We start from the raw sequence: 16,332 nt of genomic DNA on the forward strand, positions 1-16,332 counted from the left end.
AAGCACTGCTCATGGATTCAAAAATCTGTGAATCAAACCCAGAAACAGCAGACACCAGGATAGTGTTCATGTTGCCTCTGCACTGAGGAGAGGTGGCGTTTCTATTTCTAACCCTAGTCTGAAGTCACAGATATGACTGTATACTGTGATTCATCTCTGTTTTTGGCAAATGAATTGAATTCAAAACACTACAAATTAATACAAAATACTAATAACGAGTTGGTTTGTGTAGATATATATGATGAACTCATTGATGGTCAGAGCAATAAAAAAAAACAATTTTCCCATTAATGTATTACATTATTATCATTATTTGCAGTTGTAGCGTTAAATTCGAATTACATGTAATTTGGCCTGCTATAGTTTTAAGCTGTAATTGACTTTTCCAGCTCAGTGTAAACATATTGTTGCAATAATTTCAGCTTTTTAAAAAATATGTAATTTTCATTCTGGTTTTTATGCACAAATTTAAAAGCAGGACTTTGTATTAATGTGACTTTAACTTTAAACTTAGTAAATCTAACTAAAACCCTAAAAACTCATAACTTTGACCTTTGACCTTTGGAATCCAGTTTTACACCAAAAATTATTAACCATCACTTTTGTTGAAATAGTTTTAGGAGGGGATTTCTTCACAGCCAGGATTGACAAGATTTGTTACTATGGGGACCAAAAACTCTTTTAGTTTACCTCCGTGCATATTGGTAAATCAATTTTAGATGTAAAAAATAAAAACATAAAAACCTTTTAGTTTGGACATCCCGTGGAAACTGACTTGTCTGTTACTGTCTTGTGAACTTTAACAATACAGTGTATCACAACACGTAAGGGCATGGGACCATGACACATATGGCAAAACACAAGTCTGACTGTGTGTTCAGTGTGGGAGGTCATCACTGACAGCTCAGAGGTGTAGGTCTCAGGGTGGAGGGCGCTGTGTAAACTGTGAAGTCATGGTGAGAGTGATCAGAGGTAAACTCCTGCCTCACTCACTCTCAGCCTGCCGTTGGTGAACGCTGCTCCCTCTGTGGGTGATGGGACTTTGCTGTCAAAGTCAGCTGCGAAAAGACACCATGGGTTCTTTGTGCAAGAAGCTCATGCTGCAAAGGCAGCTCGGGGGAAAAAATGCAGATATTTTTTGGACACTGTTGTGACAGATTTATTCCTGGATTACTTCAGAGAAAACTGCTTACGTGCTACTGCTGCTCCTTTTAGAATCATCACGAGTCACATTAGAGTGGAGAAAATCAAACGAACGCAATCCATGATGGTTGATGACATTAAAAAATGTATGTGTGGATCTTAGCTTGGTGATCTCCCCTCACCACAGATGAATAATCAGCTTGTGCATGTCCACAGAAAGTGTTGATCATGTCAGTATGAAGGAATATAGCAAAGCAGTGCTACTTTAGTGTATCATGGTGGATTTTGATCTTTGTCCCGAGCCTCAGCTTGATTTATGTTGATATGAGCTTTTTTACACGTGCAACACAGGAAGACAATGCCAATATTTAGTTTTGTTTTTCTCCAAACTCACTTGTGTGGCTCAGCTGCAAATCACCCCAAGGATGTAACATGACCCTAATTCATCATATACGGTATGAAAATTGGACTGGAAAAAACCAAACCCCCATGAGAATTCTCTTTGAATGAGTTTTAAAGGAGTTAGATCCCAAGACCCCCTACCTCTCCTTGAACTTACAGAAGCTCTCACACTGAGCTCCATGAAAAGGGAGAAGAGGAAACCCCAGGGGGATTGAAGAGGATAGCTTCTGGGGTTGGTTGTGTAAGGTACAAAAGTCAAAAGGAGAGAGAAAATGAAATTGAGAAAAAAAAGGGATCTAAGAAAAGGGATCTATCAACCATGGTGTTATTACAGGCTAACTGGGTCTTTTTTGTAATACTTTCCAGATGGGGTCCTACTTTGGCTATGCAGTGGCAGCCACCGACATCAACAACGACGGGTGAGTGAATGAAGTGACACAGATGGTGGCAAACAAATAGGTGAAATGGGCGAGAGGGAGAAACTGGAGATAAATGTAGAGACTGAAGTGAAGTGTAAGGTCATTGAAACAGAGGTCAACAGTGGGACTTTTTTGGAAGTTACCCACGCTCGTCCACTCACCCTGTCACTAATGTGTCATAAAAACTTCCCCCCCTTCTCTTAAAATATGTTGTACTCTCATTCTGTGAACAGTTTCACTTCTCCTTCTCTGGTAGAATCATACCATGGGAACTTTTTTTTGTTTTGTTTTTAAAGTTTCACTTTGGCACATTTATCATCCCTTTTGAACTGATTCACGTATATGGATTTATTTATAATTTTTTTTATACTGCTATCGTTGAGTCAGAGGGACAGACATTTTCATTAGAGAGCGGAATGGAATTTTAATATGAAAAAACTCTAAAATGATTTTAAGACATCATTTAAAAAGTGATAAATAGACAGTAACACAGGGATGCAGAATTAGAATTTGGAAAATATATTTTTCAGGGTGGGTAGTAAAAGGGGAAACCAAATTAAGACATGTATTTCACAGAATGGAGATGGTGCTTTGATTTGGTTTATATCAATCACAGCCCCGAAAAAACACCCCATGATTATTTAAGACACTAAGCACAAACCTTTGAGTCACATAGTGGTTACCCTTAAACCTTATTTTGAAATGAACAAAAGTGGACACAAATTAAATTGACTTCCTCCATGTGCTTGGATGCAGCCGTCAGTTAAGATAGTTTATGTCACGAGTGAGCGGGAAGCAGGACCCAAATGCAGAGGTGGCGAAAAAGGAAATTTAATAATAAAATGAAAACCAAACCAAGGGTGTCCACAACATGTAGCAAAAAGGTAGTCAAAACTAAAACACTGGAGCCAGGGGGAAAAGCGCAGAAACAGACCGGGGGAAATAGCAGGAACAGCAGAAACAGACCGGGGAAGACAACAAGACGACCCACCCCAGACAAAGGGAAGCACAGAGACTAAATACACACAAGGAGGGCAGGGCACATTGAACATAGGTGAGACACATTAGGAACAGGTGCAGACAATCACAGGGGCAGGAGACACAGGCAAAGTAAAGTGAACAGACACGAGACAGGGAAACAGGAAGTGCAGAAACACAAGGAACTACTTCAAAATAAAACAGGAACCAAGGGACCAAGAAACCAATACACCCGACACACAAGGAAAAAAGCACAACCAGGGAACAACCAAATCAACATCAAACAAGCGTCCATGAAGAAAACAAATGGACTTAAACAGTCAACAAAAAGTCCTGGGGCAGAATTATGACAGTTTATCTCTTCGCCTTCTACCTTATTTCACATGAGTTTACCCCTGCCTTTGCTCACCTCCCCAGTCTGGATGACCTGGTGGTGGGCGCTCCGATGTTCATGCGTCGAGGGTCCAATGGACGTCTGGAGGAGCTGGGCAAGGTGTACGTGTACCTGCAGAGAGGCCCTTCGCTGCTGGAGCCCAGTCAGTGGCACCTCCTCGGCCCACAGGCCTTCAGCCGGTTTGGCACCTCACTGGCTCCGCTGGGTGATCTCAACCAAGATGGATTCAATGGTACTGGTGTTACATACTGTACAGCATGAGTGACATGTTGGTCAGCAGGGATTTTTTTGTTGCACATTTTGACAGTCATTGATATATATTCTGAATAAAATTTTATATTAAGGTCTATGGGATACATACACTATGATGTATCCCAAAGATTTTCATATTCCTGACTGGGTGAAGCTAAACTGCTTTGAAAGTTAAAAGTTATCATTGGTTGAACAAAAAGAAGACAACAAAATAGGGAAAAAAGGGAAATTATAGGGAAAATTATAAGGGAAATTATAACAAGATTAATTCTTTGTAATTTGGGAAATTAATGAGGGAAATTATGGAAACATGATGGAAAATTGTTAAGAATTACATCACAGTTTTCTCAGAATCCATAATGACAATTTAAGATTACTCGTTTTTCTTTGAAAAATATTCAGTTCACACAAAAAAACAAATGCTTGTGTTTGAGAAGCCAGAACTAGTTAATGATTTGCTGACCAAAATGGATGATATAAATATAAAAACAAAGGTTGAATATAAAGATTTTGAGAAAAGGTGAGATTGTTCACACAACGTGTTGCTGCTCTTTACCATCAGACATGGCCATTGGCTGCCCATATGGAGGAGACGACCAGCAGGGATTGGTTCTCATTTATAACGGTCACGCTGGAGGACTGATGGACATGCCCACTCAGACTCTCTCTGGACAATGGGCTTCCAGCTCTTTTCCGTCCAATTTTGGCTTTGCTCTGCGCGGCAACAGAGACGTGGATCAAAACGGCTACCCAGGTACTGCAGAAAACTGGTCACCACCAGACCTCTATGAGCACTCCATCCTCTTTGGTTGCACATCTAACTCACTTTCCCTCCTTGCAGATCTGATTGTTGGTGCTTTTGGGGTAGACAAAGCAGTGCTTTACCGGTATGTTTACACTCTCAGTGGTGAAGGGACATAGAACAGATAGTGTTTATTCTTATTCTTCCATGGTGTGTGTGTGTGTGTGTGTGTGTGTGTTTTTTTCCATCAGGGCTCAGCCAATAGTGAGTGCCAGCGCATCTCTCACTGTGCAGCCGACCATGTTCAACCAGGAAGAGAAGACCTGCACCATAAATGAAACCACTGATGTGTCTTGGTAATGTTCAACTCCATTTGTAGAATCATGGCAAGATTATTCCCAGTTTGATCCAGCAGACAGTGTTTTTTTCACTGCAGTGGAAATCTCTCTAATACTGTAGTTGAACAAAGAGTTTAAGAGTGGTTAGTGAGCTCTCTGGCAGAACAACAGAACATGGAAAGTCTTGCAAATGTTATGTAATACACCTTAATTAGATTCCACCTTTCTAAACTTTGCTACAAAAATACACCCAGCTCTCTGCAAAGCTCTTTCCACGAGCTCAGTTTAACTGGCGAATTACATGTGGAACATTTAAAGACTACTGTGACAGGCATTTGCCAAACTGGCTGGCTTTGTAGTATCTGCCCGGGGAGGTACAAGGAAGTCTTGTTTTTGTGTTTATTGGTGTTTTTGCTGCCTTGGAAACAAAAAAAGAGACGGAGGCAGTGGAGAAGAGGAAGCGGGAGAAAGGTGGAGTCATAACATGGAAAGATGAAAAAGTGGCAAGCGCAGAGTGGAGTGTTGAGCTTTGACGGGGTTGGAAAAGGGATGTAACCTTCTTGAAATGACTCAGATGTTGTTTGGTATCAGCCAGTCTCCGTACACAGCATGAGGCATAGCCGCGATTCATGTGAGCATGTACTGCGTACGACCACATTCATATATTTGTGTGTCTCCAGTGATTTTCTGTAACATTTCATCTGTAAAAGATGTAATCCTTGAGATTTTCCATTCTTATTTGATGCTTATTTGAGGTTACAGTGGTATAGCAGCAAGTGTGGTTTCATAGAACAGCAAAGATGCCTTGAACAGCTACTTTCTCACAAACCGTCAGAGAAGTAAACAGCTGTATACAACCGATCAGCCACAACATTAAGATGGCTAACATGTGATCTCATTGTTACTGTCCACAGAGAAAGAAAATTATCAAAAATCATTGTTGTCTTATTTTTTAAGATTGGATTTTTCATGGAGGATCAAGGTCAGTGCAGAGTGCAGAGAAAACGGCGGCAGTGGGAGGTCTCGTTTTCATTAGCAGTAACTTAATACAGTTCTGACATGACGTAAATAGAGTAAAAGAGTAAACAGAGAGGCTGAAAATAGTGAGACAAATAATGAAGTGTGACACTGGATTACATGTATGCATTGCTTTCCTGTGGATCCCCTGGGGCTTAGGAAGGCAGTCGGAACAGAGAACAGGAAAGGCAGTCTAAATGTAAATACTTTGAATGACCATTGCAGTTATCAACAGTACGAAAAGTCAGGTCAGATGTCATGAAAATCTTAATGAATTCTGGTTTATGATTGATACTCTGCACTTGTATTTGAAGTTTTGTGTTCTTTTTCTTTCGGGTTTTTGTCTGTGTTCAACATCCAGTGTCAGCATCACTTTCTGCCTGCTGGCTAATGGGAAGCACCTCCCCTCTCATTTAGGTGAGACACACGCACGCGCTCGCGCACGCACGCGCGGACACACACACACACACACATACACACACACACATGGTCCCTATTACCTTGCTTTCTTTGTGTAGCCACAAGTATGCTGGACCTCACTGTGGTCAATTTGGCAGTTAAGATCAAGATAAAAGAACAATCATCTAAATACAGGGTAACTTGGTGGGCTCCGGCTGTTTGGAAAAGTGTGTGTGTGTTTATTTTAAATGCGGGGATGGGGGGGGATCTGTGTTCTCTGCGTAGTTGTTGTCACGTGGGCTGCAGCGGTGCCCTCAGTGTGTTTCTGCACACTGTATGGAGAACAAAATTACGCACAGATGCGCTTTACCATAACAAGGTTTTAAACCTTGCGTGTGTGTGGTGAGACATACATGTAGTGTATCAGTGCAAATATGTGTTTGCATGACATTTATGTAGATATACAGATGCATATATTTGCTCTTTTCTTACTTTGTGTGTCTTTTAACGTGTATGTATTATCAAGGCTTTGTGGTGGAGGTTCAGTTGGACAGTATGAAGCAAAACCAGAAAGAATCCACAAGGAGGACACTGTTCCTGGACAGTCAGCAACCCAGTCTGGTGAAGACCTTCAGCCTCACCAACGGAGAACGCTCGTGCCACGACACCATGATCTATCTACGGGTCAGTCACACTAGCTGTGTTTACACCTCAGTGTCAAGCAGATAGGATATAAAAATTTCATATAAAAATGCATTTTAGGTTTATTTTCTATGAGGTAATGGATGCTAACGTGAACAAAGACAATACGTTTTGGACAGCTTAAATTTTTGACCTGATAAAGGGGCGAGATGAAAGTTAAGGGATCACAGTCATTATAATAATCATCCTGAGGAGAAAGACAAACGTCCAAACTAAATGTCATGACAATCCATCCACAGGTCATTTAAGTGACACTATGAACCAAAAAAGGTAACCTCATGGTGGCACGAGAGGGAAAGTCGCTGAAGTGGGTGCGATTCATTCTGTTGGGGACCATGAATGTCTGCCAATAGTTGCTGCCATCCGTCCAATCGTTGTTCAGACGTTTCAGTTTGCCGGCTGCTGCCAGCCTGGCTAAAAAGACTAAGCAAAGAATGGAGGGAGGGATGTTTAAACCTATTGTACGCAGATACAACACACACATGTATGAAAGGCAGGGAAGAAGAAGTGTTAGCTAGCAAACACTTATGTAAACTATGTAAAATCACTAAATCAGCAAATGCTTTTTGAGGGTGCAAAAGCACCTAATGTGCTTGTGGAGAAACTGTAAGACTAGCTTGTATGTCACTGTAGAAACTGTGCACTATGCTCAATAGGCCCAGTTTTGAACCTGCAAAAGATGAACGTAGCATCGATGCAACGCAAGCACAAGTTCAACAAAACATTAAAAAACTTCAAATAACTCTAGAACCGTTTGTGATAGATTAAGACGGTGTCTGAATCGTAAGATTCTCCCCTTACATAACCATAATCAACCAGTGTTGATTTACAGTGTGTGCAGACCGACATGTGGTAAGGGGTACAGGAGCTTGCTGGCTCTCTGGAGGGGACTTTTTCTGGCACTCTGCCCCATATTAGTAGGCGCACGAGTGGGTGTATTACTACGCCTTTAGTGGAGGAAACTGTGCTTCCTAGTCATAACATGGAAGTTAATACGTTGTAACTCACTGAGGAAAAGGTTGATTTACACCAAACTTTACACAGGCCTCCAATAGACCTAAATGCAAGTTATCACAATGAAAAACAATTCAACAAAACAAATTTCTTTAGTTTACTTGGGTTTTTTGAGTGTTAAATATGGTATGCCCACACAGTAACCAGAAAAAACTGACTGAAGAATTAGCTCAGAATTGACAAAAATAAAAAAACTATGTCCAGCCATGTACTGTAGTCTTGTGAGGGATTTTTTTCCCCTTTAAATTCCAATACTGTATGCCATGCTGCCAGATGTAGATGGAATAAAAAGACTGGTTCTTGAGGCTGTGCCAGAGTCCTGCTGGTTTGCACCTGCAGCACCAGGTGAATGCAGTTAACCCCGGTAGGAGAGAGGTTACAGTCGTTTCCTAATGGGCCGAGTTTGAAGTTTCTTTTTGAAGTGCAATTTGTGCTAAAACGACTACAATACCAATCTTCTCGTCACTCAGTGGTGACCTGATCAAAGTGAATGTCTGACTAACACATTTAAGTCATGTGTAGGTGTTCACTGTAAGGGCATAATGATCAGAGGACTCTGCTCTCTGACAGGATGAGAGGAACTGTCAAACATCCACTCACCTGTCAGACCACACTTATCTGTCTTCATGCTGTTTCTCTCTCAAACTGTTTCTTTGGGGCCTCATCATTGTGGGTGGCCAAATAGAATTCATGTCACATCTCAGAGAAAACTAAAGCCCTTTAAATCCCCCATTCAAACCAAAAGTTATTGTAACATCTGCTTTTGATTTCATATCCTGTGACAGTGTTTTTCTCGGACATTTACTTGGAACAGGGTTTCCCAATAGTCTTTGCTAAAAGGCTGAAAATATCTACACTGATGAAAAATTTCAAACGATCTTAGCTAGTTTGCACTTCATGCAAAGTGTCAACCTGTTTCAGAAAACTGAACAAAACAACACAATAATACACCTCTGAAACTTGTACTATGATGCAAGTTAAACATACCCAGGAAAACAGTGGTCGTCGTGGATAACCTGTATTACGATCCTGGTTATCAACTGGCTCAGTTAACTCTGTTTTTTCCAGTTACGAGCTTGTTCATGAGGAAGAGGTGCAGTCATTAATGACAAGTAACATTGTAAGAACCATGAATATATGAATATGATACAAGATAATACGTAGATACCCACAGGAAAATACGGTTACAGGGACAGTTGACAGTGAAATAACAATATGAAGAACATAACCAGAAAGAAAAGAATTACTAGAAATAAGTTACAGCTATTTAAGTAAGGCAAAGGATAAACTGTGGATTGGCACAATGATTTTATTAAGTTTCTTTCTGAGTATTTTTTCTCTTTTGCCTGATGATGAACAAACTACTTCTCTCTCCCCTCCTCTGTGCTTTGGCAGCACTAAGTGCTGTTAGTGCTGCCAAAGCAGAGAGGAGGGGAGAGAGAAGTAGTTAATGTGTGATAATGAAATGTTCATGTATATTCATGGAAAATATTCATGGGTGTGTGGATCATTTTTCTAATAAAGGACACCAGAGGCCTTAGTTTTCTTCCTCCTGTTGTTTCTGATCTGCAGTGATAGAATAAGACAGTAAAAACACAGTCAGGAATTGTGTTGGGAATCAAAGATTCTTTGTTGAATTAAAATGAAGCATAACATTTATTTAACTATGTATTTATTTAGTATGATAATGTCACCCTCTGTAAATCAGAAGCTCTGTTTTCAAACTAGAGGGGACCCATGGGAAGTCTGGATCAGCAAAATGTTTCCTCTCATCTATAAATTTATAAATGGCTCTTTACTTGTCACTTTATTGTAAACTTATTTGTCCCCATCAGGATCCTGATCTCTGAGGTCAATTTGCAGGTTAGGTGTGTGGCATAAGTTACCATGAGTAAGAGTGAACCACTGTCGTAACCCTGAAAAACCAGGGATTAAACCTTTGCTAAACACAAATCCTGCTTTGCTGTAGCCTACAGACCGTAGATTGTGTTTGTCAATCATTGGAGACAATGTGTGGATTTGTATCGTTAACATCAGAAACTTATACGGTTGCATCTCTGTTGCAGGGTGAAGAGGAGTTTCGGGATAAACTCTCCCCCATTTACATCAGTCTCAACTTCAGCCTGGATCCTCAAGCCACAGTGGCCCAGCATGGTCTCAGACCAATCCTGAATTATCAGACAGAGCAGCTTATAGAGCAGAAGGTTAGTATTTTTCTACTGATACTAATACACATAAAGGCCACCCCGCACACTCAGTTACCTCCCACTGCCCCAATGTGATTTCCACTGTGATCGATCACAAAAAGAAAGAACTGTTGTTGCAAATATTCATTTTTGACTGACGCTAGATTCTTACCAGGAAAAACATGCTGTGGTTTCTTTTTTGAATGTGCACTGTTTTTTAAGCCCTGAGATGTGTCTGCAGGTCTTAATCTCAGGCTGCAGATAAGTGTGACTTTCACATTTTTGTATTTTAAACATTTGAAAGTTATATTGGTTAGCATTTATAGTGTACGCTGCTTAATGTGTAATAAATACAGTCACAAATATCCTGGTCGAGAAATCTTATTCTCTACCATATACTAAATTCCCATTTGCTTCTTTCGGTGCTCTGTTTTAGTTGGACTTGGAAGTTGAGAATACCAAGGATATGAAGTGCATCTCTGTGTGGAATTATGACGTGTATCTACATATTACATTACCACACCAAACAACCAGACCGCACCACTTAAATGGCCACACGCATTGTATTTTATGAACTAGACAGATGGTCACCACAACGATTACCAGTGGAGGGAGAGCGTAAGAGGTAGCTTGATGAATATTTTCACTAAACTTTACCAAACAATTTGAAATCATGTACAAGTGGTTGTTATATCTGTGTTTAACTCTACTCTCCCTACCAAAGCACTGTTTACATTTTGCATGCAGGAAATGTATTTTAAAGGCAAAGACGGAGTTTACAGGCTGCCATTCTTAAACCTGACATCAAATGTATGATGCTGAACCTCATATGGTTGGAGGTTGAGGGTCAGGCCTGATAGAGCAGGAGCTGATTACAGCACTCTGGTCTGTGTTGGAGTTTTTTTTTCTTTTTTTCTTCTGTTTCCTATACGAAGAGTTGGAAGGTTTATAGAGTACTGGCGAGTCATGGCTCTGCAAAAACACAGAGGGCAGACTGACAGCTCCGTCTGGGCGGGGCGGCGCTCAGCTCTCAGACATCTGGTTGCGGTTTGTTTTTGTATGTTGTCAGTGGTCACCTAACTCCACCTAAGCAAGAGCCAGAACCGAAGGAAAAACGTGCACATGTTTATGTGAGTGATATAAGGTTAAGTGAATATGTGATGCGGCTGTGTGGGTGTGTAAGTCATGTGCTGGGCTGTTGGACTGGACTTTTTTTTCCAGAACAGAAACCTCCACATGTGAGAGGAATCAACAGGTTTTTTTTTCATCCATTGATAACCATGTTGTTTTATTCCTGAAAAGGACATTCTGGGTCTTTGTAATATCTTAGCAATATCAATTAATATGCAATATATATATTAATAACTTAACACAAAAATGTATATGGATAGATTTGGAACTATTATTACTGTTATTGGTATCACACTAATACCTTTAGAACTAAAATTCCCATGATACTTTGGGGGACATAAGGTTGATGTGTCTGAAATCTCTCATCCATTCACTTTTCTTATGTAATTGACGTGGTCACTCAAAACTGAGCAATAAACTGAGATTTTACTAATCATCATTATTTAGCATCACGATGCACACTGGTAATTTTTGCAAAGTATTGCATTGTGGGAGAATTAAGAGATAGTGATGAACATATGAACAACACATTTGGAAACACTTTTGAATTTGGATACTCCAATGAAATGATATAATGCACTATATAACAAACAGGTAGTGATTTCAAATAAATCCAGGGAATTACACTGGGGGCTACAACTAGTTATTTAAGTCCATGTTTTATATTTTGGCAAATTAGCTCCATTAATAAACCAAATAAGCCAAATGCAGTCACTGAAGAAAACTTAATTATAACAATGTGATTATTCACAAGCGAGATCTGGAGCAGCAAGGATAATTTTTATCATCCCAAGACATCAGGGAATCATAAGTCGTGCTGAATCGAAAAACGTGTATCACGTCTGTGATAAGATTTGACATGAGTTAGGATTTTTTCAGGGGATGTGTGGCAGTCATGCACAAAATACTGCCTCTACAGTATGAGCTGTGTTTCACAAACCTTGCCTCTGCAGTAGGGATCATGTAAACCATGACTCTACCAAATCACCAAACCAAACTACAATAACGAACTTCCTGTTGTTTTTAGAATATGCGCCTTTCATCCTGTGCGAAACCTGTGGCTCATGCATAGACTGTAGATAAATATATACATTATTTACAGTCTATTCATATCTTTATATGCAGTCTATGGCCTCATGTCTCTCCCTCTGCCGCACATGTGCTGCCTTCTCTCCTTCCCCCTTGGATTCAGGCATCATAGTGTGAAAACCTCGTATTCATGCTTACATATTTAGACGACTTTAGTATCAGTCTGGTAGAGATTACAGCGGCGGTTGTACAACTGTCCTCTCTCTCTCTTCTCTCCTACTGTCTCTCCTCCCACCCTCTTTCTGATGACAGATGACCGCCCACAACTGAGTCCGGTTCTGTCAGAGATATCTTCCTGTTAAAAGGGAGTTTTTTCTCTCCACCGTCGCCAAGTGCTTTGCTCATTGTGGGATTTGTTGGGTTTTCCCTGTAATATTGTAATATTGACCTCACTATGTAAAGTGCCTTGATACAATGTATGTTGTGATATGGCGCTATACAAATAAAATTGAATTGAATTGAATTGAATCTGAGTTTAGATATATGCATATCTATGCATCCTATACGACTATAGACACAGCCTTATCCTTATATTGATCGAACAATAATTCATGATTATAAATTATTTATTTATTTGTAAAATATGACGTATACTATTGATTGTAATTGTTAGTGCCCAATAGTCATTGAAAAAAATGAAGGAATGCAATAGAGTAGTCATTGGTCTTCCAAGTGTTATTATGATTTTTGCATTTTTATCACCTCACGTCTTAGAGGTGGCCACAAGGGCAACATAATCTGTTCCTTTAGGAGCTGGTTGGAAACATGGGTCACATGCATTAAAGGTGTGGGAAGATGAAGACATGAAAGTAATATAGACATCAAAAGTGTTTGGAAGGAGGGGAAGATACATTAAGTTGGGACTCATCACTTGATCTTAGTGAGTCAGTTACTGAGCATGCAAGATCCAGTCCGTTTGGTGTGAAATAAGAGTGAATAAGAGTGAAATAAGAGTGAATGTGAAACCAGTAACTTGAAGGAGGAATCTCCACCAAGACACTGTTAACCATTGCCAGGCTGATTCTTTGCTCTGTGTAGCCCTCCGTGGCATTCTTCTAGAATCTAATGTTTCCCATATGTTGGCGAAACGGGGCCGCGGCAACAATGACAGTATGGAGAATACAAAGGAGAAATGCTGGAGACAGAAAATAGGGAATTATGCAGAAAGTCTAATGGAGGCACTGGAGAAGATAATTCATGAAATCAAATCACATTTGTCTCCCACTGCATCTTTTTTACCAAGTCATCTGTCACGTAAGACTAAAGAGCAGATTAAGCGCAGTTCTCTTTTACATTTAAGATTTTCACTCTGTCTAATCTAGGCTTTTCCACAAAAATGTAATGCTCGTTCAGATGGAACTTATCATCCTTTCATCCTCCTAAAACTTTACCAGGTTTCTCTATTCTTCCTCTCTTTTTTTCCTTGTAAAGCACGTATCGCTTCTGTCATGAAAGGATCCTGCTTTCATACAACGTCTTAGCATCTGGTTGTTACAAATATTGTTACAGTTCTGTGCATATATGGAGGATATGTATAGTCTATGTCCCACTTTACCCTTTAATTAAATCATGAATCTGGTCCAGTGGCTTCTGTAAACATCCTCTTCCCCCCAAAGCTTTATTCTCTCCGTACCTTCGGACTCTGCTCCCTGGGTACCTCTCTCTCTCTTTCCCCCCTCTTATCCATCCCTCGCTCCTCCCTCTCACTTTGTTAATGTCTGTTCTTCTTTCTCAGGCCCAGATTCAACTTGATTGCGGAGAGGACAACATCTGTGTCCCTGACCTCAAACTGGCTGCTATTGGGTGAGAGGAAATTACCTGTGCATCACTTTACCTGATTTAACAAACACAACTTAAAACCCTCAAGCCATCTCGATCCTTATGTGCAACAAACAATGCGTCTTGTGGCGACTCTTCGCCTGACGCACTTCAAGTGATGCATTTTATGTTTCTGGTTACTGCAGCAGGAAAACAAGAATGAAGCATAGCTCGTAACATGAGCAGAAGTTGTCATCTTGGCTGAGCAAAGTAAACAACACTTATAGGAACAGCACACAAAAAAGGACAGGCCGCACTACTTAAAGCAGCATTAACTGAGATTTTTTGGCCACTTGAGGAAAGCAGAACAAGCTGTAAACATATCGCTGACATGAAGTTATTATCACCGACATTTGTGTATGTACACACTCAGCAGACACAGAGCAAATTAGCATTCATTAGGAGTCATATTTCAACTCCCCAACTGATATAAGTACAACATTCACTCCCCTTTTAGCTCTATTTGGTCTCCACCAACTCCTGAGATAAATATTTGGCTCGTGACTACTGCTCCACTCTGTTCTCTAGCTATCAGCTAATTGTGTCTGTCTCTTTCTCTCTCTCTCTCTTTCTCTCTCAAACACACACACACACACCGACACACACACACACACACACACACACACTGAACACTCCATTGCCTAAATGTGTGAATGTGTGATAGAAAAGGGACAGAAGTATTGTTGCTATGGTTATGGTTATAAAAAATCATCAAAGAGGAATGAACATGATTCTGTGACCTCAGAAGTGAAATGAAGAGAATGAAGAGACACATGATAAGATGCTGTTTACAGCTCATAACATGCACTGGAGCACAGATGCGGAGGAACGATTCCTGACTCTTGGTACACTCACTTATTGTTTGTTGATTAATCACGTATCCTTGCTTGTGAATTGACGCTGGCCAGATATTTGGCAATGTATCAGTCCATTCACAAAGCGAACACTTGCACAGGCGCTCTCCTCCGAGCCAGCTAGCTCTGGTTTCTATTACACGGCCATGTGATTTCTCTTAGCTGCAGAAATACTCAGGGTGAAAAAATTTTCCCATGAAAAGTCAAAGATCTGCATTTGTAGCGCCACGGGACCAAATGATTCAGCACTATCACTAAACAGAATTTTATAGATAAGATGCAGCATTTTTCTCTAGCTGCCCAATAATTCACAAACAGTGAGGTGCTTAAAATTCAAGAGGTGTGTCATTGGTGTTTCAGTTGTATCTTCTGGCTTCAATTACACTTTTATGAGCAATATGATTCCCTGTTATATATTCCCAGCAAATGAAACTGTAGTTTAACATCTCAACCATACACTGCAGACTTCTGTCCCTTCTCATTCACTGCTCAGTGTTGGTGTTAGGGTATCAGTGTTGCTTCCTCTGCATTTGCTAAACTTTCCTGAGCCTAATGAAAATCATCTGGTGGTGGTCTTACCTAGCGAGGGGTCATTGTGTCCAGACCCTCTGAAGCGAGGGGGAGGGGAGGAGGAAACGGGGAATGAAAGCAGAACCCTGATTCCGACCCTCCACCAGACTCCTTTCTCCCCACTCTGCTCAATAGAAACATGAATTTACTACCAGAGCATAGCAGTTGGGGGAGGGCTGGTACTGGAGGGTGTCGAGAGGATTTATCACTACACTGAAAGTGTGTTTGGACACAGGGGCTTCACTGTGAATATGCGGAATAAGAAGGGGGTCGATTTCCTGAGACAAATCACAGTGATCAGATTTGGGTCAGTCGTGGACAGATATGCAAGAGAAAATGGCCTATGGGGGCGGTCGAAAACAGATGCAATTGTCTGGAAAAGACTTCAAGTTCCTGCTTTTCATCACATTTTACTATTGCTTCTTTGGCATTTTGCTTGTGCGCTGTACCAGCTCACTTGACATTGACTCAGAAAGGGAGACGGCGCAAAATTGGTCAATTTGATTACCATTAGATAATTGAGTTTTTCAACACTGACTGTAAAAAAAAAGTCATGGGAAATACCAAATCCTAAAAAAGATCAAAACAAAGAGTCTGCAGTCATGCTGGGGAATTTGTGGAGCTGCACTTTGGCATGTTATTTCTTTGACCTAAATGCTATATACACACGAGCCATGACAATGCTAACATGCTTATTTTTAGCACTCACGTTTAACAGGTCAACTTAGAGTGTTATGCTATCATTAGCAAATTAACACTATACTCCAAGTAAAGCTGAAACTAATGAGAATGTCATTTTGCTTGTATTTGGACATAAAGTAGTGGACATATTAAGTTTTGGCTGGATTATGGCACTAGATGAAAGGTGATCAAAGTTATTATAA

At 40.4% G+C, this 16,332-nt stretch overlaps 1 protein-coding gene across 1 annotated transcript in view; it reads left to right on the top strand.

Annotated features, from left to right (window-relative positions):
• Positions 1-16,332, top strand: part of LOC118309646 (integrin alpha-5) — a 48,413-nt gene that overhangs the window by 22,390 nt on the left and 9,691 nt on the right. The window contains exons 11-19 of the mRNA XM_035632017.2: positions 1,912-1,964; positions 3,360-3,568; positions 4,151-4,342; positions 4,430-4,475; positions 4,582-4,686; positions 6,047-6,102; positions 6,611-6,768; positions 9,867-10,004; positions 13,942-14,009. Coding sequence (XP_035487910.1) covers positions 1,912-1,964; positions 3,360-3,568; positions 4,151-4,342; positions 4,430-4,475; positions 4,582-4,686; positions 6,047-6,102; positions 6,611-6,768; positions 9,867-10,004; positions 13,942-14,009 — 1,025 coding nt within the window. The remainder of the gene's footprint in view (positions 1-1,911; positions 1,965-3,359; positions 3,569-4,150; positions 4,343-4,429; positions 4,476-4,581; positions 4,687-6,046; positions 6,103-6,610; positions 6,769-9,866; positions 10,005-13,941; positions 14,010-16,332) is intronic.

Source organism: Scophthalmus maximus, chromosome 6 (assembly GCF_022379125.1).
Source record: "Scophthalmus maximus strain ysfricsl-2021 chromosome 6, ASM2237912v1, whole genome shotgun sequence".
In the NCBI taxonomy this organism is placed as follows: Eukaryota; Metazoa; Chordata; class Actinopteri; order Pleuronectiformes; family Scophthalmidae; genus Scophthalmus; species Scophthalmus maximus.